Source organism: Physeter macrocephalus, chromosome 16 (assembly GCF_002837175.3).
Source record: "Physeter macrocephalus isolate SW-GA chromosome 16, ASM283717v5, whole genome shotgun sequence".
NCBI lineage: Eukaryota > Metazoa > Chordata > Mammalia > Artiodactyla > Physeteridae > Physeter > Physeter macrocephalus.
The window spans coordinates 85,924,721-85,949,033 of NC_041229.1; the positions used below are offsets into that span (position 1 = coordinate 85,924,721).

Sequence of the window (24,313 nt, forward strand, 5' to 3'; positions counted from 1 at the left end):
CATGTTAGGGAAGTTTTCCACTGTAATCTCTTCAAATATTTTCTCAGTCCCTTACTTTTTCTCTTCTTCTTCTGGGACCCCTATAATTCGAATGTTGGTGCATTTAGTGTTATCCCAGAGGTCTGTGAGATTGTCTTCAATTCTTTTCATTCTTTTTTCTTTATTCTGCTCCTTGGCAGTTATTTCCACCATTTTGTCTTCCAGCTCACTTATTTGTTCTATTGCCTCCGTTATTCTGTTATTGATTTCTTCTAGTGTATTTTTCATTTCAATTATTGTGTTGTTCATATCTGTTTGTTCTTTAGTTCTTCTAGATCTTTGTTAAACATTTCTTGTATTTTCTCAATCTGTGCTTCCATTGTAGATTGCCTATTTCCTCTTCATTTATTTGGTCTTGTAGGTTTTTACCTTGCTCCTTCATCTGTGACATATTTTTTTGCCGTCTTTTTTTTTTTTTTTTTATGAGTGGGATTGTGTTCCTGTTTTACTGGTTGTTTGGCCTGAGGCTTCCAACACTGGAGTTTGTAGGCTATTGGATAGAGCTGGGTCTTGGTGCTGAGATGAGGAACTCTGTGAGACCTCATTCCAATGACTATACCCTGGGGTCTGAGGTTCTCTGTTAGTCCAGTGGTTTGGACTCAGAGCTCCCACCACGGGAGCTTCCCTCCGACCCCAGGCTCACAAATCAAGATCCTGCAAGCCAGGTGGGGTGCCAAAAAAAAAAAAAGAGAGAAAGAACAAAGTAAAAAATAAAATTATACTAGGAAACTAACAGATATGTTAGAAAGAATGTAAAAATAAAAATATAGATGAATCAACAACTGGAAGGTACATCAGTACCAAAATAGTAAAAAAGAGGAGGGAAAGAAAAAAAAGTGGGGGAGGCGGGAAGGCCTTGGCTGTGGAAGGCGGGGCCCAATCAAGGGCGAGGTTTGGGCAGTGGGCAGGGCCTATGCTCAGGACCCACAGGGCTGGAAAAGGCCCTGGGGGCAGTGGGGGTTGGGGCTTAGGCTCAAGGAACAGAAGGGGCCCAGGCATGCCCCCCACCCCCGTCTGAGGGCAGTGGACCTCACCTGGGAGCCCAGCAGGCTCGAGTGGGTGGGGCAAACACCCTCCTCTCCTCTCCTGCTCCTCCAGTCTGGGGTCTGGGAGCATCCCTCCCACCTGCCTCTCCTGATCTCCCTGGCTTCCCTCCTATGTCCCCAGGTCCAATGAAGTTGGGCGGGGGTGGGGGATGGGGGAGCTTTGGAGGGCAGGGGACCCGCCTGGGAGCTCAGCAGGCTCCCCATGCCCGAGTGGGCGGGGCAAATACCCTCTGTTCCTCTCCTGCTCCTCCAGTCTGGGGTCTGGGAGCACCCCTCCCACCTGCCTCTCCTGATCTCCCTGGCCTCCTTCCTATGCCCCCAGGACCCACACAGTCTGGATGGAGCTTTGGATGGAAGTGGCTTGGGAGCTCAGCAGGCTCCCCTGCCCGAGTGGGCCAGGCGATCGCCCTCTGCTCCTCTCCGGCTCTTCCCGGAGTCCCTCCCACATGCTTCTCCTGATCTCCCTGGCTTCAGGGGTGCTGATCTTGTCTGCTCCACTTCTCCTCCCACCTCGGTCCCCCTATGTCCTACTGGTTCACTTTGGGGTTCCTCCCATCTCCTTGGGGGTCAGAGTCCCCACCAGCGGCCAGCAGATGCCCTATTTGTGGGGACATGCTATCTCCACATCTTCCAACACCACCATTTTGACTCCTCCTCTCTGGCTTTTTTTAAATGTTTTAAATTTTTTGGCTATACTGCATGGCTTGCAGGATCTCAGTTCCCTGACCCAGGATTGAACTTGGGCCACAACAGTGAAAGCACTGAATCCTAACCACTAGACCACCAGGGAACTCTCCCCAACTACTGGTTTTTTGCAGTCTGGTTGAATGCCCCTTCAAAGTTCCCCCAAATTCATTTTCTGCTTAAGTGAGTCAAAATTGGTTCTTTTTCCTTGGAACTAAAAGGCACTGTATGAAATGAGCCACTTTGCTGTGGGCATGGTCAGTACTTTCTTGGGCAGAAAAAGTTCTATTGAGGAAAGAGTCACACCTAGTATTTTGTCTTTGAACAGAAGATTAAAGATGATGTAAGGAAAAGCTCTGAGCCAATAGGGAACACAGAGCACCAAGGTAATGCTAGGTTTTGATGAGGAAGCCTCTATTGGTCTGTGTTTAAGTAATGGCATCAACAGAAGAAATCTGGTACTGTCCAAGATCTCTTCTTTCAGTTGCTACAATTGGGCGTGTCACCTATGTTGTTATCCTTTTGGGCCAATCACCGCACTCATGCATTTGATGAGATTTTATTTTCAGAAAGGCAGTATTCATTCAGGTTTGTCCAACAGATCACATAATCAAGAAGTTTTTTTTTTTTTTAATGTTAATCAAGAAATTCCACTCTCATCAGCAAAAGTCAGACTATGCTGTTAAATACAGCCAAGATTATAAGCATACAAATGTCATTAAGTCTACTGGATCTTAAATTATTCACCATTACCCACAAGAAAGAGGCAAAACTTTGTCCTCCTGAAAAGGTGTATCACTTTTTAGGAAACCAGTAGCGCTTCTGAAAGCCTCGACATTCGTGATTATGCTAACAGCCCTTACAGATGTATTTTACACTATCTGTGCTGACTCAGCTAGGAGCCAACAGGCTGGATGTCGGCAGGTAAAACACATCCCTGCAGACCTGTTACTGTTCATGATGACATTTGGAAAGCTCAAATAGCAACCCCAAAGGCTCCTCCTTTTCCATTCATGCATTATACACACACGTATGAAGAGTTTTCCTACCAGTAACATTTAAAATAAGCACACTTAATAACTGCAAGTCACATGTAAAGTAGAATATTCAAATGTTTAGTTTTTAACTGTGCGTGACAAAGCTAAGACAGCCTACCATTCCAATAAAAAAGGCGGGGAGTGGGAGGGATAGTTTTAACACACCATTAATTTATGCTACTGAGTTTTTCTACTGAAAGACAGCAAAGACAATACAAAATTTAGGGACAGAAGAAAACACAGATTTCAGCCTCTGGTACCTCTCTAAAGATAAACCTTGTGCTTCCGTGCCCTGCCATCTGGAAAGCTTACTTCCTTCCCAGCCAGACGTCTTCTAGCTGAGAATACAACAGTCATTAAGAATCTCATTGTCCCTGACAGCCCACACCTGGAACATGCACCATGCCTACCTGGCAATACAGCGGCCATGAAAGGTGAGAATAAAGCATGCCTTGTGAGAGACTGTTGAAAAGAAGCCCCCTGCTCCAGTCACTCAAAAAAGTACTGATCACGTTAACTACATCCAAGGAACCAGAGGGAAATAGCTGAGGACTGCAGAGGATCTACTCAAGCTGTCACTGCAAAGAGCAGAGTAAGAAGCATGCAACTTTACTCAAATCACATGCGCTTCACTCAAACTTTTTCCCTCAAACCGGTCTTCTCTGCCAACAGAACCGGTCTTCAGAGTCCCTCTGAGTTCCTCTCTCTAATCTAAGTTGCTCAAGCTAGTTTTACTCTTTCCCAACAGGATCCAGCTGGAAAATATAAAGCCTTTGGAAAGCAGCAGCACAGGAAATAAGGAGTATACAGAAACAGGAGATTTAGGAGAAGCCCTCCTGGTGTAGATTTAGAGACAAAAGCTCCAGACTGCCACCAGCAGCAGGATGACCAGCAGAGCTGTTTTCCCTGATATACTCGTCCCGTCATTTTTGTTACACAGGTTCTCCTGGCAGCAGCGGTACTGAAGCTCCTTCTCCCCTAAGGCTTTCGCAATGGCTTCGAAACTGCAACGGTCAAACATCCAACACTGGTAGTAAGTTTTTGTTGGCACTGTGGGGGAAATACACGCACACAAAGATAAGCAATCAAGCAGGTAAAACTCTACACCTGTCTTTGAACTCTCAGTTCTACTTCTTAGAACTTATCCTGGGGAAATAGAGACATTTGGGTAAAAATATGTATCCCAGTTAGCTTATAAAGGGGAACAATTAAGTAAATAAAGATCCAGCTCTGAATGGAACTTTTCCATAAAAGCAGAGTCTCATCAGAGCCAATACAGTTGTGTGTATATGGAAGGCAACAGGCAATCATACTAATGTTTGAGAGAGTTACCAAGATTTTTAAACACATGCCCTCTTTGATCCAGCAGTCCCACTTCTAGAATTTATGAAGTTATTTGAAAAAAGGTTAAGATATATGCTCAAGAATGGTCACTGCACTACTATCTGTAGCAGCAAGAAACTAAAAGACAAACAGTCGGTTAATAAAAAAGCACTTGAATAAATTATGGTAGAGTTCCACACAACGGAGTTCCATGCAGATAAGGAATGCCACAGGACCATGTGTATTGACATGGGAGGAGTTTGAGGGTGTTTTTAAATGCAGAAAAATAGTTAAATTGGACTTCAACAAAATTAAACTTTTGTGCTTCAAAGAACACTATTTTAAAAAATTAAAAAGACAAAACCCACAAAAAGTGAGAAAATGTTTGCAAATCATGTATCTGATAAGAGTATAGTATACAGAATATATGAAACACTCTTACAACTCAACAATAAAAAGACAACCCAATTAAAAAATGGGCAAAGGATATAGATACTTCTCCAAAGATATACAAAGGGCCAATAAGTGCATGAAAAGATGCTCAACATCATTAGCCATTAAGAAAATACGAATCAAAACCACCATGAGGATCAATTCACACCTACTAGGATGGCTATAGTGAAGAAATTGGAAAATAACAAGTGGTGTCAAGGAAGCGAAGAAATTGGAACCCTCAGATATTGCTCGTGGGAAGGTAAAGTAGTGCAGGTATCTTGGAAAAGTCTGGCATTTCCTCAAAAGGTTAAAAATAGTTACCATATGACCTAGTAATTCTACTCCTAGGTAAATATATTACCCAAGAGAATTGAAAACTATGTTCACACAAATGCTTATAAACGAATGTTCATAGCAGCATTATTCAAAACAGCTAAAAAGTGGAAACAACCCATATGTCCATTAAACGGTAAATGATAAGCAAAATGTGGTATATCCATTCAATGGAATATTATTTGGCCATAAAAAGGAATGAGGTACTGATATATCCAATAACATGGGTGAACATTAAAAACATTATGCTCAGGGACTTCCCTGGGGGTGCAGTGGTTAAGAATCCGCCTGCCAATGCAGGGGACACGGGTTCGATCCCTGGTCCAGGAAGATCCCACATGCCGTGGAGCAACTAAGCCCATGCACCACAACTACTGAAGCCTGTGTGCCTAGGGCCTGTGCTCTGCAGTAAGAGAAGCCACCGCAATGAGAAGCCCATGCACTGCAATGTAGAGTAGCCCCCGCTCGCTGCAACTAGAGAAAGCCCGTGAGCAGCAACGAAGACCCAATGCAGCCAAAAATAAATAAATGAATAAAAAATTTAAAAAAGGAATAGATTATATACTTTAAAAAAACAAACAGGGCTTCCCTGGTGGCGCAGTGGTTGAGCGTCCGCCTGCCGATGCAGGGGAACCGGGTTCGCGCCCCGGTCTGGGAGGATCCCACATGCCGCGGAGCGGCTGGGCCCGTGGGCCGTGGCCGCTGGGCCTGCGTGTCCGGAGCCTGTGCTCCGCAGCGGGAGAGGCCACGGCAGAGGGAGGCCCGCATACCACACAAAAAAAAACAAAAACATTATGCTAGTGAAAGGAGCCAGTCACAAAGGACCACAACACTGTATGGTTCGATTTATATCTAAATGTCCAGAATAGGCAAATCCATGGAGACAGAAAGTAGATTAGTACTCCCTGCCAGGGTATGGGTGAGGGAAGAATAGGGAGTGACTGCTAATGGGTATGGGGTTTCCTTTTGGGGTGATAATAACGTTCTGAAATGAGTGGTGATAGTTGTACAGAGCTGTGGATATACTAAAGGCCACTGAATTGCGCACTTTAAAATGTACTTTGGAACTGAGATAGGTGAATTATATCTCAATAGAAAAAAGCCTAGATGCAAGAACAATATGTAGAATGTGATCCATTTGTATAAAGTATATGTGTGGGGGTGAGTATACTACTTTTCTCTGGAAAGATTCCCAAGTAATTTAACAGTGTTACCCTCACAGAAGACTATCTTTCATTTATACATTTCTCTGTAGATTGAGATTTAAAATAAAAAATCACTGGATGAATTTATTTTAAACATAGCTTAAACTTCCTTTAAAAATCATTAGACTATTCAGTAAAGCAGGAAAATTTTCCAAAAGAACGTGCCATTATGGTCCCAATTTTTACACACAAAGGAAAACGCAGGCCAAAATATACAATGCCAATTAGCTTATAGTGATTTTTTAATATTTAGAAAAATTATGTTAAATATTTTTAAAAAAGTGAGAGTTGAGAGAGAAGAGAAGATAGTTGTGCTAGATGCTGGGGACACACAGATCTAGAAGGTTGGTCCCTGCCCTGGAATCATTTTCTTTTCTTCTGTGTTGGAAAGAAAAAAATACAGATGCCTATTTCCTTATTTAAGGCCAGTAACTAATTTATTCTATTTCATTCACAGCTCAGAACAAAACTTCTAAGTTTATAACTGCAGGTATAACTGTTCTGTCCTCCCCCTCAGAGGAGATGAGAGTTTGGCCTGGATTTTAATGAAGTTTGGTCAGGTGGCAGAGGCCAGATAAGAGTGTTCCAGTGACTCTACCTGCTTGGATCATAAATATTTAAGTGGATGCTTCTAATACTGTACTAAAGAATGCTGTTGAATAGGACAAGTTACTGTCTTATGCAGTAGTAATCAGGCTTTGGAACTGGGAAAGCATTAAAGTCACCAGAATGTTAATTAGGGAAGCCTAAGAGCTTGGGGAGAGCAGATAGTAATTTATTAATAATTGCTACCGATTCATCACTTACTATGTGTCCTGCAGTGAGCCAAGCACTTTACTTGAATGATCTTATTTGCATAACAACCTTCAATGGTGAGCTTCTCACCAAAGCCACTATCAGAAGCACCCGAGTAAAAGTGGATCACATCACAGAGTCACCGGAATGTTAAAGGTTCTCTCTCTGCTAGGCAAAGCCTCCCCACTCTCTTTGAAGATTTGCCTTGAGTCTGCCGTTACCAAGCAGTAGCCCCCAGTTGCCTTAGGCATCCTTCAGCGTGTCCCTTATTTGAAAGGCCATTACAGAAATGATTGTCTGGCACAGTCATCAAAGGCTCTGCCAGACTCTAAGTACACGGTTTATATTTCCAGGACTTAGCCAGGACGCCAGTAAATAGTGGCTGAAGCAGCACCCATCTGTCTCTCTTCTAGACTGAATCTGCACAGCACTATCACGCACATTTCTCCACTAACTGCCCCACTGACCCCAGGAGATAAGTATTCCTATTTCACAGCTGGGGCGAAAATGTGGCTAGATTAATTAAATAATTTCTCCAATGTATGCCTGGCCTTTGATTCGTGTTTATGACAGTGTGCCTCGCCTCTCTCAGGCTGATGTCAATCAGAGTCGGAGGGGCATTTAGATGTTCTGTTACTATCTGCCTTACTCTAAGGTCTGAATATCTATATTTCAAGAACTACTGTTACCACATGTCTAGCTGAAGTTTGGGGACCTATGTTCATGAGAAGAAGAAAACTATTTAAGATTCACATTATCCTTAAAAAAATAGATTTTATACTTGAGAGGAGTTTTAGATTCACAGCGAAATTGAGCAGAAAGTACACAGTTCCCATAGAGCCCCCGACAGCCCCACCTCCACCCCAAACAACCTCCCTCACTATCAACATCTCCTGCCAGTACATTTGTTGCAACTGATGAACCTACATGGACTCATCATCATCACCCAAAGTCCATAATTTACATTTGGGTGCACTCTGGGTGTTGTACATTCTATAGGGCTTGACAAATGTATGACATGTGTCCATCATTATAGTATCACACAGAGTCCTAGCTTCGTTGCCGGAAAAATCCTGTGCTCCACCTCTTCATCCCTCCCTCCTCCCCCACTTAACCCCTGGCAGCCAGTGACCTTTTTATTATCTCCTTAGTTTTGCCCTTTCCAAAACATCACATAGTTGGAATCATAACAATGTAGCTTTCCCAGAGTGGCTTCTTTCATTCAGTAATACATATTTAAGTTTCCTTCATGTCTCTTCATGGTTTGATACTTCATTTCTTTTTAGTCCATTCTCTGGATGTACCACCATTTATTTATCCATTCATCTACTGAAGGACATCTTGGTTGCTTCCAAGTTTGGGATTGGAATCATACAGTATGTAGCCTTTTCAGATTGGCTTCTTTCACTTAGCAATATGCATTTGTTTCCTCCATGTCCTGTTATGATTTGATAGCTCATTTCTTTTTATCATTGAATAATTTACCACTGTCTGAATGTACCACAGTTTATTTATCCATTCACTTACCAAAGGACATCTTGGTTGCTTCCAAGTTTGGGTAATTATGAATAAAGCTGCTATAAACATCCATGTGTAGGTTTTTGAGTGGACATAATTTTTTGACTCATTTAGGTAAATATCAAGGAATGCAACTGTTGAATCTTATGGTGAGAGTACGTTTAGTTTTTTAAGAAACTGCCAAACTGTGTACCAATTTATATTCCTTCCAGCAATGAATGAGAGCTCCTGTGGCTCCACATCCTCGCCAGCATTTGGTGTTGTCAGTGTTTTAGACTTTGGGCCATTCTAATAGACGTGCCTCATTGTTTACATTAATCATTTTTACAAAGCATAACAGTTCATTATAAGATGAGTTAATTCTGGGGAATCTAATGTACAGCATTACGACTGTGGTTAACAAGACTGTATTGTCTATTTGCAATTTGCTAACAGAGTAGATCTTGAGTGTTCTCATCACACACAGAAAGGTAACAATGTGAGGGGGTGGATGTGTTAATTAGATTGATTGCGGTAATCATTTCACAATGTATATGTATATCAAATCGCCATGTTGTACACCTTAAACATATACAGTTTTTATTTGTCAATTATACTTCAATAATGTTGGAAACAACTAAAATGAAAGTTTAACCATTCAGGTAGGAAACAATGGGAATTGTTTCCTAGTCTAGTCTACTTCCCTCTTTTTCTTCTCTCCACCTCTACCTTCTGACACACCCACTTCATCAATAAAAAACAGAGGCAGGAAGAACTTACTGGTGGCAAGACAGAGGTCAGAGCTCAAAGCTTCTAACTGATAATCTAATACTTATTCTACACATAATATTGCCTTTATTCTCTCATTTGGAAATTACACTTTTTGTAGTGGGCGTCCAAGAGACACAGACAATCAGGGTTAAGAAGTAGGTCTCTGTGCTCATAGAGAACTGGTGCTCAAATATTTGTGGAGTGAATGACTGTTCTCTCTGGGGGCCTCACTATGCTTTCTACAGTAACAATGAATTAATACAGTCCTCCAGGTGAGGCAGAGGAACTGTCCCCTACAGAATCAAGGACCTTACATGTAGGCCTTGGAATCTGAGCTGCATTCCAGGAGTTTATATCAAAATTATGAGATACTTCTGTTCTTTAGACAGGATAATTCTAATTCGTCCTTACTTATTGAGGGAATTTTCCTTTCTGGGGAAGTGAAACTCCTCCTCCTTTCTATCAGGTTTTTCTGAACATGTGGGTCTCCCAAGCCTTTTATGAGTTTACCTGATGTGCTTAGCATTCCTTGAGGTCGACACTGGGAAGAATTTACATAGAGGGTATGAGTGAACTAACTTGAGGGGTATTTTTACTTTTATCTCTTAGAGATGGAGGTCAGGGGGTTTACCTTGTACACTAACTACGCAGATCCTGAAATAGCCACTCCTCACCAGTATCATTTCCACACATTGATTCAATCCAGAACCACACCCAGCAAAAGCAGAGGGCATGCCTTTGCCGGTTTCTTGCCTCTGTCCACCATTTCCTAAATTCTATTTTAATAGGATTTACGGAGGAAGCGATTCCATAGGCTAACCAATTTGGAAAATGCAGATTTGACAAAATTTGTCAATGTTGACAGTTCCCTACCCCAAGCCCCCACGAGTGCCTTGTTCTCTGAGGCCACCAAGCCTCGGTACCTACTGTTGCCTTTCTTGGGAACACCCTTCCTCTCTTAGTCCTCTTACTTCCTACTTGTCTTTTGAACTCAGATTGAGTCCCCTCAGGACTCTGTACGTATTAAATTCCCCACGGAATGAGACACGGGTATAAATAAAGACATCTGTAATAGCTACACAGGCCTCTTTCACAATTTCCATCGTCTCCTTTCTTCATCTTTGTACTCCGAGCTCCTAGCTCAGGCTCTGGCACAGGGCAGGCTCTCAAAAGTTTGGGAGGCAGCCAGTGTTGCTGTTAAGAGCACAAGTGTTGGAATTAGATGGATTCCCACGTTCAGATCCTGAGCTCGTTCCTTGACCTTAGCCTGTTGCTTAATCTGAGTCTCAGTTTCCTCATTTACCAAACGGGAATAAAATATTACCCCGAGTGGTAGATGGGAAATATTAAATAAAAAAACAAATGGAAAGTGCTTGGTGCGGCACACAACTGGTGCTATTAAATGGTAGCTATTACTTGTTGAATCCAAGTCTAACAAGAATGAGAGCGGCACAGATCTTTTCCCAGGCTCTCTTCATCCCATTACACTCAGGAAGAGGGGGAGGGGGAGGCTCTTACCGGCTTTAACGATGAGACAAGTATCTTGATTGCGTGAACAATTGACAGCCGTAGTGCAGCCATTAGCTGGGTTAATACAGTTGTAGCACTCCAGGCTGTGACCTAGGATCAGGAAGAATGCCCGTCAGGACCTGGTAGACCAGCAATGACTCACCCTCCTGGCAGCAGAAGCAAGCCCACCAGCTCCATTAGCGTGGGTCAGAGGTCAGCAACTCAGAGTGGGCTTCCTTCCCACATATATCTGCAGGAGATATATTTTTCCAAGCTCAAACTACAGTTCCAGCAGCAGTTTTTTGGACCCTGAGGCAAGTGCAAAGGGAATTTCCAGATTTCAAAATCCATTTAACTGTGTAATTGAGAAGCTTTCTCCTACTTTCAACCGGAAGCGATTAATCTGCAATGCAATGACATATTAAAAGGAATCCATTAAGAGGATAAACTAACAGAATTCTATAAACACCTTCCAAGCAATGAATATACTCTATCACATAACATTCTCACGGACTGATCATCAGTATTTGGCAGTACCTATCTGTGTGAAAAGACATGCTCCAAGACGAAATGCATGAAATCTCATTACAGATCAGTATTAACAGATGAACATTTGCAACCAATTTGATGATGGGGAACACTAACTTTTGAATCCCAAGTAAGCAAAATGTTATTCTCCCAGAAAGAATTCCATTCTTCTCATTAGTAGATCTGTATTATAAATAATTATACTCAATTATTAAATTTTTGAATTCTGTCAATTAAAAACTTCGAGAAATTTGTTTTCTCTCTTATTTATATAAAAGCCTACATAATATCCTTGATTTTTGCCTCTTGGCCTGTAAAGCCTGAAATATTTACTATCTGGACCTCTGCAGAACAAGTCTGATGGCCTCTGGGATAAGGCGTCCTCACTGCAGCTGTTCTCTGCTGAGGGACTGACCCATCGCCAGAAGCAAACACAGTCAAGGGGCAGGCAGCAGCCATACACTTTAAACCCATGTGGGTTGGAAGACATGCACAGTGACACTGAACATGAGGGTCAACTTATATCAGAAGCAAATGCCTCTGGTTCCCCAATGTGAAAAATGACTACCGCTCCCACTCATGTTCTTAGGATTCATCTTTGGTGGCTAGACTTCAAGTTTCACTGGATTATTTTCCCTTCTCTGTTTTTATAACAATGGTGATGGAAAGAGATGAGCCGTATTCCACATGTGTGATGGGAAGAGTTGGAAGCAAGTTTTCCTGATTCATGTGGACATACTCTTTTCTACAATAAGAGATCACCTTCTTCCGGCCACATGGCTTCTGCCACATAATCAGTATTTGGAAGTACCTTTCGGTGTGGAAAGACATTTTCAAAGATGAAATATGTAAAATCTCATAGAAGAATGGCATGGTTAAACCAAGACGAAATGTGGGCTTTAGAACCCAAGAGATGACATTTAGTTCTAAGGCCAAAGTCTAGGTTCATCACCAGGGAGAGGAGTTCTCAGAAGAAAGTGGCTCCTCACTTCCTGAGCACAGACAGGAGTGAAGCTCTCTATAACATCTTTTAAAAAAAATTAATTAATTTATTTATTTTTTGCTGCATTGGGTCTTCATTGCTGCAGGCTGGCTTTCTCTAGTTGTGGTGAGCGGGGGCTACTCTGTTGTGGTGCGCGGGCTTCTCATTGCCGTGGCTTCTCTTGTTGTGGAGCACGGGTTCTAGGTACGTGGGCTTCAGTAGTTGTGGCACGTGGGCTCAGTAGTTGTGGCTCATGGGCTCAGTAGTTGTGGCTCGTGGGCTCTAGAGTGCAGGTTCAGTAGTTGTGGCACACAGGCTTGGTTGCTCTGCAGCATGTGGGATCTTCCCGGACCAGGGCTCGAACCTGTGTCCCCTGCATTGGCAGGCAGATTCTTAACCACTGCTCCACCAGGGAAGTCCCTATAACATCTTAAATGGCCAGGTCAAACCTTCAGACAGAGGAAAGAGAGCTCACCTTTGGAACTTCTGTGAGGCAGAAATATTCACAGCTAACACAGTGTTCAAATACCTAAACTTTCAATCTTCAGAGAACTGCTATAAGAGGCAGCCTCAAGGATCTCCATCCCTATTTTTCAAGAGAAAACTAAGACTAAGATGTTAACTAACTTGTCAAAAGTCACATGGCTACTAAGAGGAGAGCTGGGACTCACACCCAGGCGATCAGTTCTGAAGCCCATGCTTGGTTTATTTACCGTGATGTTCTTCTAATTGTCCTGAGTGGAAAAGAGAAGAAACCAGGACCAATTATGGGGGAGACCAGGTCAGGGGCAAGCAATAAGTCAGTGGCTGTTTGACATTCTAGCTACTTAGCCAAGGTGGAGGGGATCTTCTTCACACTCCGACTCCCTCAGGAAAGACCTAAGTGCCCCCGAGACCTGTCACAGAACAGCTAACAGCACCAAACCCAAGCCTGCTCCATAAACAAATGTAGACTGCTGGAAAGCAGATAAGACCAGGCTATTCTTACTACAGAAAATTCACTGGGTAGAAGAATTAAGACAATAACGTATGTTGTAACATAGCGAACCACGTTACAAAACTCCGTGACTACAATCAACAGACGTGGGGAGGGAGGGGGGTCGTGACTTCTGTCTTTTCTCAGAAAGGGAAAACTTGTTCAAACGTGTCCTTGGGCTACTTTGTTCTTTGCTTCAGTTTCCTCAACTGTAAAGTGGGCGTAATAGTACTGAGCCCTCACAGGATGGCTGGAAGGATTAAATGAGCCAGGGTCCGGTACAGGCCCTAGTACCTAGTAAGCATTCACCATATGGGAGCTACTAAAGCTACAAGCTCTAAGACATGCTCCAACATGCAGATGCCTCTGTAGTGCCCACCGCATGGCTACTTCCTTTTCTGCCTCCTGTCCCCACCCCTCAAAAATAACAGTTAGTAGTACCAACATGACATAGGCAGAAAATGACCTCTGATGTTTACAATGAAGCAAAGCAGGTAACACAGGTGTTCCTACTGTTACAAAGGTAACGAGGATCTCCAGCAGGCAGGGAAGGGTGGCCCCGTGAAGGAGCTGGGGCAGACACTCTGGTGCCAGGCTTATTTGGGTTCAAATTCTGGCTGCACCACTTTGGTGTGATATTTTACAAGTTATTTAATCTCTTTGGGCCTCAGTCTTGTCACCTGTAAAATGGCAATAAAAATAGTCCCTGCTCCACAGGGTGGACATGAGGATTAAATAAGTAAATACATGTAAAATGCTGAGAATAGTGATTGGCACGTGAATTCTGTGAGCAGCAGCATCACATGGGCGAAGCCCAGGGCGGGCGGCTGAGCTCAGCACTCTAAAGATGGCACCCAGGGCTTCCCTGGTGGCGCAGTGGGTGAGAGTCCGCCTGCCGATGCAGGGGACGCGGGTTCGTGCCCCGGTCCGGGAAGATCCCACGTGCCGCGGAGCAACTGGGCCCGTGAGACGTGGCCGCTGAGCCTGCGCGCCCGGAGCCTGTGCTCCGCAACGGGAGAGGCCACAACAGTGAGAGGCCCGCGTACCGCAAAAAAAAAAAAAAAAAGATGGCATCCATCGGTAGCCCCAGAAGCTGGTGGTGAGTGCGGTGAAACTTAAGCAGCTCAGTGTAATCGCTCCCTACAGCCTGCGCGCCCGGAGCCTGTGCTCCGCAACGGGAGAGGCCACAACAGTGAGAGGCCCGCGTACCGCAAAAAAAAAAAAAAAAGATGGCATCCATCGGTAGCCCCAGAATCTGGTGGTGAGTGCGGTGAAACTTAAGCAGCTCAGTGTAATCGCTCCCCACAAAAGCAGTTGTGTCACCTAGGATGAACTGTAACTCAGGAAGGTGCTCCACTCAGGGTAGGGCCGTAACACAGGAAGGAGCAGTCACACCACACTGGACCTGTAACACTGACGGTGAAAGAACCGAAGCTCGGCCGAGGTCTGTGGCATCAGCTTGGTCTTCCTGAAGCCTAAGAAAAAGTTTAGGGCCAAGACAGCCTACATGATCCAGATCCATGTCCCTCTGGACCACTCACCTACATGGCAGACGACAGCCAGGCTGAACAGGAGCCCGAGCAAGACGAACCCTCCTTTGCTTCCCATTGTGACCGGCTACAGGTTCTGGAAGGAAGGAACACAAAGCATTGTCATGAACCAACAGGTGATTGCCGGGTATCTCAGAAACCAAGAGCTGGAAGGCCTGGGGGCTTCAGGAAACATGGGAAGGGGTGAGCAGACCAAGAAAGCAGGGAACCTCCGGGCTGGGTGCAATGAACCGAGGGTGCTCTCAGGTGGGGCAGTGCTTGGTCCCTCCCTGGCTGAGACCCCGGCTTACTGAAGAAATGCTGCTGGGCCTGGTGGGAGGGGCAGCTGCAGGGAGTCAAAGCACACCGGGCCCACCCCAGCCCTCACCTACAGTAGCCATGCACCCTTGAATAAATTCAGTTCCTCTGAGCCTCAGTGTTCATGACCGAGCAGTGGGGCAGCACTATCTTCCCCCTCAGGGTCGCCGACTCAAATGAGAATATGAACAAAGTACGTAATGCAGCACCTGCAATTTCAGCTCTGCAGGCCCCACCCCCAGCTGCTGGCTGAACTGAGCCCGAGCCCAGCGAGGGCCACGTCTCCAGGCCACACCACTAAGTGCATCAGATGGAAGGGGTAACTCTGGAGGGCACCAGTGTGCATTCAGAACAGGAGGCAAAGGCTTAGCGTGCACAGAAGCTCTGCCTCCCCACCTCCTCCTTAATCACTCTGGAAAAGTAAGGAGGGGTTCCAGGTACCTCTGATGACAAGTCCCCATTACATTAATGCCTAGATGTGTGGCAGTGAGCATCAGGGGAAAAGAGGGGAGGGCTGAAACACCTTGAACTCTCCTTTTACCTGAGCAGGAGGCCAAGACACAGGGAGGTGTTTTTTTTTTAGACTTTATTATTTGTTTTTTAAAGATTTTTTTTTTTGATGTGGACCATTTTTAAAGTCTTTCTTGAATTTGTTACAATATTGCTTCTGTTTTATGTTTTGGTTTTTTTTGGTCCTGAGGCACGTGGGATCTTAGCTCCAGGACCAGGGCTCGAACCCACACCCCCTGCGTTGGAGGGTGAGGTCTTAACCACTGGACCACCAGGGAAGTCCCCACAGGGAGGTTTTTAACTTGCCTAAGTCCAAATCATGAGCAGTAGATCTAAGGAGTCTCCCAACCCTACCCTGACCTCCCTGAGCCCATCCTCCAACAAGGAGGCAGCAGCTGCTCCAAACCAGGGCGGCTCCACATTCTATACTCCTGGGCTGCACAGGCCAGGACTTCTGCCCGGTAGACAGACGGGGCTCTTGGTGGGTGGGCCCAGCCCTCCTCTGGGTTGGAAATGGCGTCTCTCACACCTTTGAAGGTCATGTGATGCTCAGGAGTTGGCTGAGGAAGGCCAGGGGAGAACTGGGAAGCGAACAGGGCAGGGCCTGGCGTTGCCCAAAGAAGACGCCATTGAGTAAAGCCACGCCCGGGAGAGAGACAGGTCGCTTGCTGACGTGTGGGAAAGTGGGGAGAAAAATCTAACTGGGCCTGGCCTTTCTTTACAGGTTGAATACCCCCCACTTCCCTCTGGCACCTGCAACACCTACCACAGCCTACTAATGCCCCCCGCCACCGGGCTGACCCTCCCGGGGCGTAGCTGCCCATAGCACCCCTGCGCGGTGAGGACCTGAGGCTGCCCGAGGCCAGTGGTCAGAAGCTCAGACTCTGGGCTGGCAAAGACTTGGACACAAGGTCTGGCTCTGCCACGGCTACCGAGCCTCATTCTCCTCACCTATAACAAGGGGCAGGTACATGGGTGCTTTCCCACACGAGGAGATTGAGGGGAGATAAAACAAGTTAACTATGTGCTCGACAGTCACAGAAAAGTGGTGGCTGTCACCGCTTCCTACCTCACCCTGGACTTCCTTTCTGACCACACCCAGACTTCCTGCCCGAAGTCAGGTACGTCCATACCTCCGGGTCAGACTATCGGCCTCTCCAGGCTCTCTTGTTCCCTGAGCCTGAGACATGGAGGCAGCGAGGTCTCTGCATCCTAATAGCTCAAGGAGAGGCCCCAGCCCCTCCTGCCAGCACCTGACGCCCCTGCAATGCCCTCTGCCGGGAGCCAGACGGGTCAAGGGGGAGAATCACAGCGTTCCCGCGCCACCCACCCCCCGGCCAGTGGCCCAGGCCCAGCACACCCCAGCTCCCTGCCTGGTTCCTCATGCTCGGGGGCATCTGGGTAGAAAGGATGATTCACACACTCAGCTTAGACAGCCCTGGGGCTGGGAAGAAGTGCTGCAAGAGAACAGGAGAGGAAGGCACCCATCTGAGGTCCCCGAACAGGGACGCGGGGAGCATCAGACTCTTCCTAAAAGTTAAGAACATCTGCTTCCTCGGGCAGCCCTATTGGAGGAGGAGGGAGGGACCTCCTGATGGGGGCGGGTAGGTGCTGGAAGGGTGCCGGCTGGCAGGAGCTGCAAGCTCCAGGAGACTTCCCCTCGGAATGGTCCTTGGCATGAATAACACCATTACAGCAAACAAAGAGGGTGCAGCGCAGTGAACTCGCCCTTGATGACGCGCATCAGAAAGAAGGGTCTAAGAAAGGCTCATCTCTTAACAAAAGCTGTGGAAACGGCACAGTGAACTGGTCTAGGGACAGGTTTTCTCACCGACCAGTGAACAAAGCCTTGAATATTTCTGTCTCTGCCACTTATTGTCGTGTTACTCAACCTCTGGGCCTCCCTTCTTCACCAAGTAAACACAGGGATAATCACACGTACTGCACAGCATGGTGCCTGGCCAAAGAAGGCCCGCGTACCGCAAAAAAAAAAAAAAAAAAAAAAAAAGCAGTAGCCACCATGAGTATTACTGGGAAGTCATGAGCTTCCCAGGAAAAGAAATTGGGCAGGGAGGGGGTGTTGGGGGGTGAAGGGTGGGGAGGGTTGACGGAAGGTAGCATCAGGTCAGGAAGCTGGACAATCACTCTGGACTGGATGCGCAGGGGAGATCGCAGCCCCCAAACCTAAGGCCATCCATCTGGGTTGGATGGGGAGTGTCAAGACTGAGGTTTAAGTCCACAGGACTGGCTGGTAGCCACAGTGGCTGTTTCTGTGACTTGGCTATGGGAGGGCCAAGAGGGCAGAGAGAGGAAGTGGTCAGTGTACGAATGTCGAGCTGTTCGAATCGGAAGACCAGGTCTTCATTAACCACTACTAAAGTATGAATTTCCAAGAGCAATACGTTGTTATGAAATGGCAGGGGTGGGGGACAGAAAATAGCTGATTGTTTTAAAGCTATTTTATAAATGCCCCCAAAATGCGGATAGTAGTAAACACTAAGCAGGATTATTTATAATCTCTTATTTCTCTTCCTGACCTTTTACTTTTTGCCATACCTCCCCAAGTATTCTATAATGAGCCAAGCATTATTTTTATAATTAGAAATAGGAAACTCCACACATTACAAAACTTTCCCTTTTAGTAGTCATAGATCACCTGTCTTCTGGCAAATCTGTTACAGAATTAAAAGAGAACTGAACCTCATGGCTTGAAACTCTTCCCCCTAGTCTAAAACATCCTCCATTTTAAATTTAAAAATGATAACCATAAGTTAAGTGTAGATCAGATGGTAGATGAACCAAGAGAGCTGCCATTACTCTTCCAATCCACCCAACCAAACACTTAGATGCAAGATGCATCCAGAAGACCTCATCACTCTTTTCTAAACATATTAAGACTCATTTAAATGGATTTAATTATTGGAAACAGCCCAAAGTCATTCTGCCTCCCATCCAAGTACTAACCAGGCCCGACCCTACTTAGCTTCTGAGATCAGATGAGATGGGGCGCGTTTAGGGTGGTATGGCCGTAGACCCAAAGTCATTCTGGAAAAGGTCCACAGAATAAGATAGGTGAGCCTATTGGAAAACACCATTTGGGAATCATAGGACATGTCTGGAGCCAGCCTTAGGAAGTCTGGACAGCTTTTCCTGGGTGACCCTGAAGTTGACTCTAAAGGGAATTCCTTCAGGGGCACGCCAAAGAGGCTTTTCACCAGAGGAATAAGTAACAGTCAAGGATATATAAGTAGGCCACAACAGTGAGAGGCCCGCGTACTACCAAAAAAAAAAAAAAAAAAGCTATAATTTTATTACTTTGTCTTAAAAAAATATATATATATACACACACACACACACATACATACACACTCGTATAAAAAAATGCTTGGAACACCTTCCAACTTTTCCGAACATTTTGGATCATGTGATTAACAGCATGGTAGAATTAAGAGCAGCTTATTTATGCTTAAATATATTTTCTTAACAATGAACATTTTTATAGAAAGAGCTGTCAACATGAGTGAAGAATATTTTAATGTACTTATGTGTCATTTCACTTGCAGCTTGTTTTTATTTTTCTACTACACCTGATTAAGTATTAAAAATATAGGGCTTCCCTGGTGGCGCAGTGGTTGCGCGTCCGCCTGCCGATGCAGGGGAACCGGGTTCGCGCCCGAGTCTGGGAGGATCCCACATGCCGCGGAGCGCCTGGGCCCGTGAGCCATGGCCGCTGAGCCTGCGCGCCCGGAGCCTGTGCTCCGCGACGGGAGAGGCCACAACAGAGGGAAGCCCGCATACCACAAAAAAAAAAAAAAAAAAAAAAAAAAAAAATATATATATATATACCACCTTTCAAAATTTGCTACATTGAGGTAAAAAATATTTCATGTATATATATTCTCCTATTGTCTAAAAATAGTTATTTTAGTCACACCCTATATTTGTAAAAAAAAAAAAAAAAAAGAGGCTTGTGTGATTTTCTAGTAGTCCTGAAAGACCTATATTCTAATCCCACTCTGCTGTCAATTTATATAACCTTAAAGCAGTCAACTACTTTACTTCGGTTCCTAATTTGTGAAGTGGTAATAATGATTTTATAGAATGATAAAATATAAAAATAAGACTTGAGGGTTTTAAAGCTCACTATGGGCTAAAATGTTACATGGCGCTTTAAGGAACAGACAAATGCACACACAATCCTGGGGTTACTCTGTCCTGGGCTTAGACCTGACCTGGAAATAATATTTTTACTATTAGGTGCCAGATTTCTCAATTTCTTCCAGTTTACCAGGACAGCAAAATAAACAGCTATAAAAGCCAGGAGAAATGGCTGGGAGAAACCAGGGCTGTCCTATTTGGAAAAGTATAGTCAGAGACAGTAACCATCTTCAAATATGGTAATGGCCACCAAGGAAGAGAGGGAGAGGTTATTCTGTGTAATTTACAAAGACAGCATTAGGATCAATGAGGGAGGCATTCTGAGCTTCCTAAGAGCAACTGCTTGCTATCACTCCACCCCTTCCTCCCTCCCTGCCATGTGCCAGGCACTGTGCAAAGTGTCAGCACATATGGAAATCAATTCCCTTGGTGAAATGTGAAAAACTCCCCATCACTTGGAAATGTTCACACAGAGAGCAGAGATCACAGATCAGAGATGATCAGAAAGATGCCAGCAGAAAGCAGCAACGGGTTAAAACAAAAGATCTCTTAAGTACTAGAGATTCTCATCCTACAATAAGAACCAACCTGATCATTATTTATTCATTAACACCCACCTGAGATGTAAGGGGAAGCTACAAGTTGCAAGGTGATTTACAAATACAAGCATCCCTAATCAAGTTCCTGAAAATGTTTTGGGTAGCCAGTTTATGGCTAGTGCAAGCCTATATTCCATTATTTTAAATAGGAAAACAAAGACGTGCTGCTGTCCATCCAAAGACCTCAGCCAGTCCCCCCAAATATCTATCTATCTATCTACCTATCTATGTATCTATCTATCTAAACAATCCAAATAAATGTGAACATAAAATATTTAACACACCAATGACCCAACAAACTGAAGGAATACATCGGTGGGTATATTTACTCTACGAAGTAAGTTCAGTCTCGGCACCTACCCCCCAGTCATCTCCACAACGATCATTTATGAGCCCACTGTGAGCTGAGCAGGTGCCATGCTAGGCACTGGGCTACAGTGACTGCTGAACCAGGCGAAGCCCCACTCTCAAAAACCTTACAATCTAGCGGAGGTGGACACCAACTAATGCTAAAGACCAGGAAGAAAATAAAATAGGGTAACAGTACTGGTTCTCTAGCTTTAGGGGGCATCAGAATCACCTGGAGGGCTGTTAAACACAGATTGCTGGGCCCTGACCCTAGAAGTTCTGATTCTGCAGGTCTTGGGTGGGGCCCAGTTAGAAATTAGCATTTCTAACTGGGGACCACACTGAGAGCTGAAGATTCAAAGAGTGAGATGGACTTTGCCCACCCATGGGGATTCTGAAGACAGAGCAAGGGGGTCACAGCTGAGGCATACAGGTGGCCTCTAGAAGTGAAGAATGGTCCTTAACTGACACCCAGCCAGGAAATGGCACCTCAGTCCTCCAACCCCAAAGACTGTACTGTGCCAATAACTTGAATGGTCAAGGGGATAGATTCTCGCACAGAGCCGTCAAAAAGGAACACAGCCCTACTGACACCTTGGCGTGAGCCCAGTGAGGCCCGGGTCAGATTTCTGACAGATGGAACTGTAAGATTAATAAATTTGTGTTGTGTTAAGCCACTAGGTTTGTGGTGATTTGTTTCAACAGTAATAGAAAATGAATACACCAACCTCAGAACTGGTACGTGGCAGAGCAGCATTTAAACCCAGGTCTGAGCTCTTAACCACAGTTACACTCTCTGGTGGGGAAACTTCTTGAGAATTCAGCTTCTGAAATAAATTGGTTAACACAGGCCACCAGAGAAGAGATTTTACATCGGCTATGTTGCCATAAGATTCACAGATGCCCAGGAGTATAGTTTCTGTTCCTGGGAGCCTGGAGCCTTAGAGGCTGATAAACTTTAAGGCTAGAAGTATTCTCAAAAATTAAACCCAACGTTCCTATTTTATAGGAAATTAATGGAGGCCCCAGGGGATGAAATTACCCGTTCCCAAGGCAGCAGGTTAGTTGCAAAGACACACTGGGTGGATCTTGCTTCTATTTACCAGGGGCCAGTGACTCACAAGTAGCTTAACATTACCTGGAGGCCAGTAGTGTTAGTGGCTTGGGGCTTTGCCTCCTTGTCACCTTGTACACACACAGCCAGGCAAGCTGAGAAGATCACTGATCTTACACAAAGATCACTCAGCTCAGAGAAGTCATTACATCAGCAAGTAGACACAAACAGAAAGCCACCATCATAATGAACAGCCCCTCCCAGCTACTCTGAGGTGCCAGAGACAACTGTCTCAGAACTCTCTAAACTACACAAATCGGAAGCTTCCTCAACAAGGAAAGGCCTTCCTTGCAATTTGTTCCAGGAATTCAAGGCTCTAGTTCTCCAAAGAGGGCCCTTGTCAGACAGCTTCGTCATGGCCCTGCGCTTTGAGATTGTACATGCAGAGCCAACTGTGCAGTGAAGATATTTCATAAGATATAGGGTGTAGTAATAACATGTCCTCCGCTTTGGAAAATCTCAAGTACCTCTGGGCTTGGTTTTGTTTATGGCGTTTTTGTTCGTGAGGTCCTTCTGGAGCTGGCCCAGAATTTTTAATGCATTTCTTTTCAAGAGCTTGTACCTGCAGCCGTCAAAGCTGAATTCCATTAGACACCCGCTCTCCACACTCTAACATCCATTTTTATTTGGACTTTTAGCTTACAAGCTACTCAGCATAATGAGGTGTTTTCCTTATAGTTTTCTGTTTGAAATACAGAAGCCATAGTTTCACACATTTGGTCCGCGGCCAGGCACCTCCCTCAATTAACATTCTGAGCTGTATGTGCCTTCCTTAGAGAACTGGGAGTAAGCTGCCCCCAACGGGGAACATGGATACTGAAACATTAACAGCCACATTTGTCCTCCACTTACCAGGTGTGCACAGAGCCCTTTCCACGAATTATCTCATTTAGTCCTTATAACACCCTAAGAAGTAAGGCCTGTTATTTTAGCAATAAGAAAATGAGGTTAAATAGCATGCTCAGGATTACGCAGCCAGTAAGAGCACAGCCAGGACTCAAACTGGTGCCAAGCCCAGGCCCTTGACCACACATGAACTTCATCACTTCTCTGCAAGCAAACCATGTCAAATTGTACTTATTTTAGGAGCATTCCAGAGCCATCATCACCGACAGATGAAACTAGACAACGGAGAGCAAGGTGGTAGGAAAGAGCTGTTTCCCTGATCTGTGATTCTCAGAATTGTACGCAAAGTAATCTTCGGATTATCTCGCCTGTATTTGAAGTCTCTCCCTCCTTTTCAAGAAATGTCTATCAACACAAGCAACCTTGATATGGTGTGGGCTATGTCTCTAGGTTTGTAAAATGTATAGGCTGATTTGTTTAGAATGAAATAGAATTACTGCAGTTGAAGAGTGGTGGGCAGGTCTCAGCTGGAGCCCCCTGATGTCCTTAAAAAACTGGCCAAGAACAGGATTTTTAAAAGAATCAGCTGGCCACGGCAGGAGGCACTTTCAAAGTGGACATGAGGCATTATAGGAAGGAAGGAAAGCACTGGTCAAAAGGAAAACCGGAGGAAGCCTGGGCCAGAGCCTTCACTAGGTGGCAACCAGGCCAAATCGCTATTTCACAAAGACTCCGAGGGCACGGACTCCGAGTTTCAAAAGTCACACAACTACTGCCAGGGTGAGTCACAAACCCCAGCTCTTCTCCGTGTGAGTTCCGGGATGAGGGGTGAAGCCACATACGTCAGAGGAGAAATGGAACATTACCTGGTATATTTCCAGGATCCATGGAGAAAACCACTACTTAACGTTTCCTTAAAAGTCTGCCGTCAGACTCTATGAAGGATGCGGCCCAAGCTGGCCCAAGCAAACTAAAATTGGACTTAAAATGTCTAAGTCACGACCCCACCCTGCTGTTTAAAACTCAAAATTTAAACCTCCAGAGGAAGAGAAGAATGTCCATAACTTCCAGGGATGGCATTAACCTCCTTTCAAGGTGCGATGCGATTTCTTTTCCCTAAACTGCAAGAGCTTCCCTTCAGATTCAAATTTCGAAACAAATACTCCCAGGAGAATGGAGGGCAGGGCCCGCGGAATGGGGGGTGCTTCGGAAAGCGCGCCCGCTACCCGCTTTTCGTTAATCGTATACAAAGGAATCGCCGGGAGGCTGCGGGCCGCGGGCGGTGGGGAAGGACGCCGGATCTCGCCGTCCCCGGGCGCGGAGGCCGGCGCAGGGTGGGCACGGCCCTCTCGGACCCTCCAAACCCCCCAGCCCCGCGACGGCAGGGGCCCGGGCCCAGCTGCCCGTGGGCGCATGCGCCGGCCCAAATCCCCGAGTGCCGGACTGGGAGCGCGGCTCCGCTCCCCTCCCAGCCCCCAGACCTCACCTTCCAGCCCCAGTCGTCCGCTTCTGCGCGGGTACGCCTGCTAAGGTCGTCCAGTCCCTTTTTATCGCCTCAGCTGGGGCGGGCTCCGCCTCCTCCCGCCGGCCCCACCCCGCCCAGGCTCCGGCCTCGCCCTGCGCGCCGCAGTTTGCCAGCGAAGGTCACCCGATCCGGCGCAATTGCGGGCTCCAGGCCCCGGTGCAGAAAAAGACCTGTGGCCAGGACTAGATTAAGACCTTTACGATAAA

At 45.6% G+C, this 24,313-nt stretch overlaps 1 protein-coding gene across 2 annotated transcripts; it reads right to left on the reverse strand.

The window, feature by feature from the left end:
- Nucleotides 1-2,314: 2,314 nt before the first annotated feature.
- On the reverse strand, nucleotides 2,315-24,175 carry CD59 (CD59 molecule (CD59 blood group)). 2 transcript variants are annotated; one of them, XM_007118259.4, is made up of 4 exons: nucleotides 24,069-24,175; nucleotides 14,702-14,786; nucleotides 10,684-10,785; nucleotides 2,315-3,856 (listed from the first exon to the last, which is right to left on the reverse strand). In XM_007118259.4, exons 2-4 carry the CDS (start codon nucleotides 14,766-14,768, stop codon nucleotides 3,654-3,656), a joined length of 372 nt encoding a protein of 123 aa, XP_007118321.1. In that variant the 5' UTR covers nucleotides 14,769-14,786; nucleotides 24,069-24,175; the 3' UTR covers nucleotides 2,315-3,653. The 2 variants fall into 2 exon arrangements, with proteins under 2 accessions (XP_007118321.1, XP_054947454.1); XM_055091479.1 differs by lacking the exon at nucleotides 24,069-24,175 and adding an exon at nucleotides 21,351-21,369.
- Nucleotides 24,176-24,313: the final 138 nt, after the last annotated feature.

What these genes read in the sequence shown, in the direction of transcription:
- CD59 (XM_007118259.4), bottom strand. Translation starts at nt 14,768, where the DNA reads ATGGGAAGCAAAGGAGGGTTCGTCTTGCTCGGGCTCCTGTTCAGCCTG. An exon ending in GGCTGTCGTCTGCCATGTAG is followed by an intron (nt 10,786 to 14,701) that starts GTGAGTGGTCCA and finishes TCCTGATCCTAG; the next exon opens with GTCACAGCCTGGAGTGCTAC. An exon ending in TTGTCTCATCGTTAAAGCCG is followed by an intron (nt 3,857 to 10,683) that starts GTAAGAGCCTCC and finishes TTTCCCCCACAG; the next exon opens with TGCCAACAAAAACTTACTAC.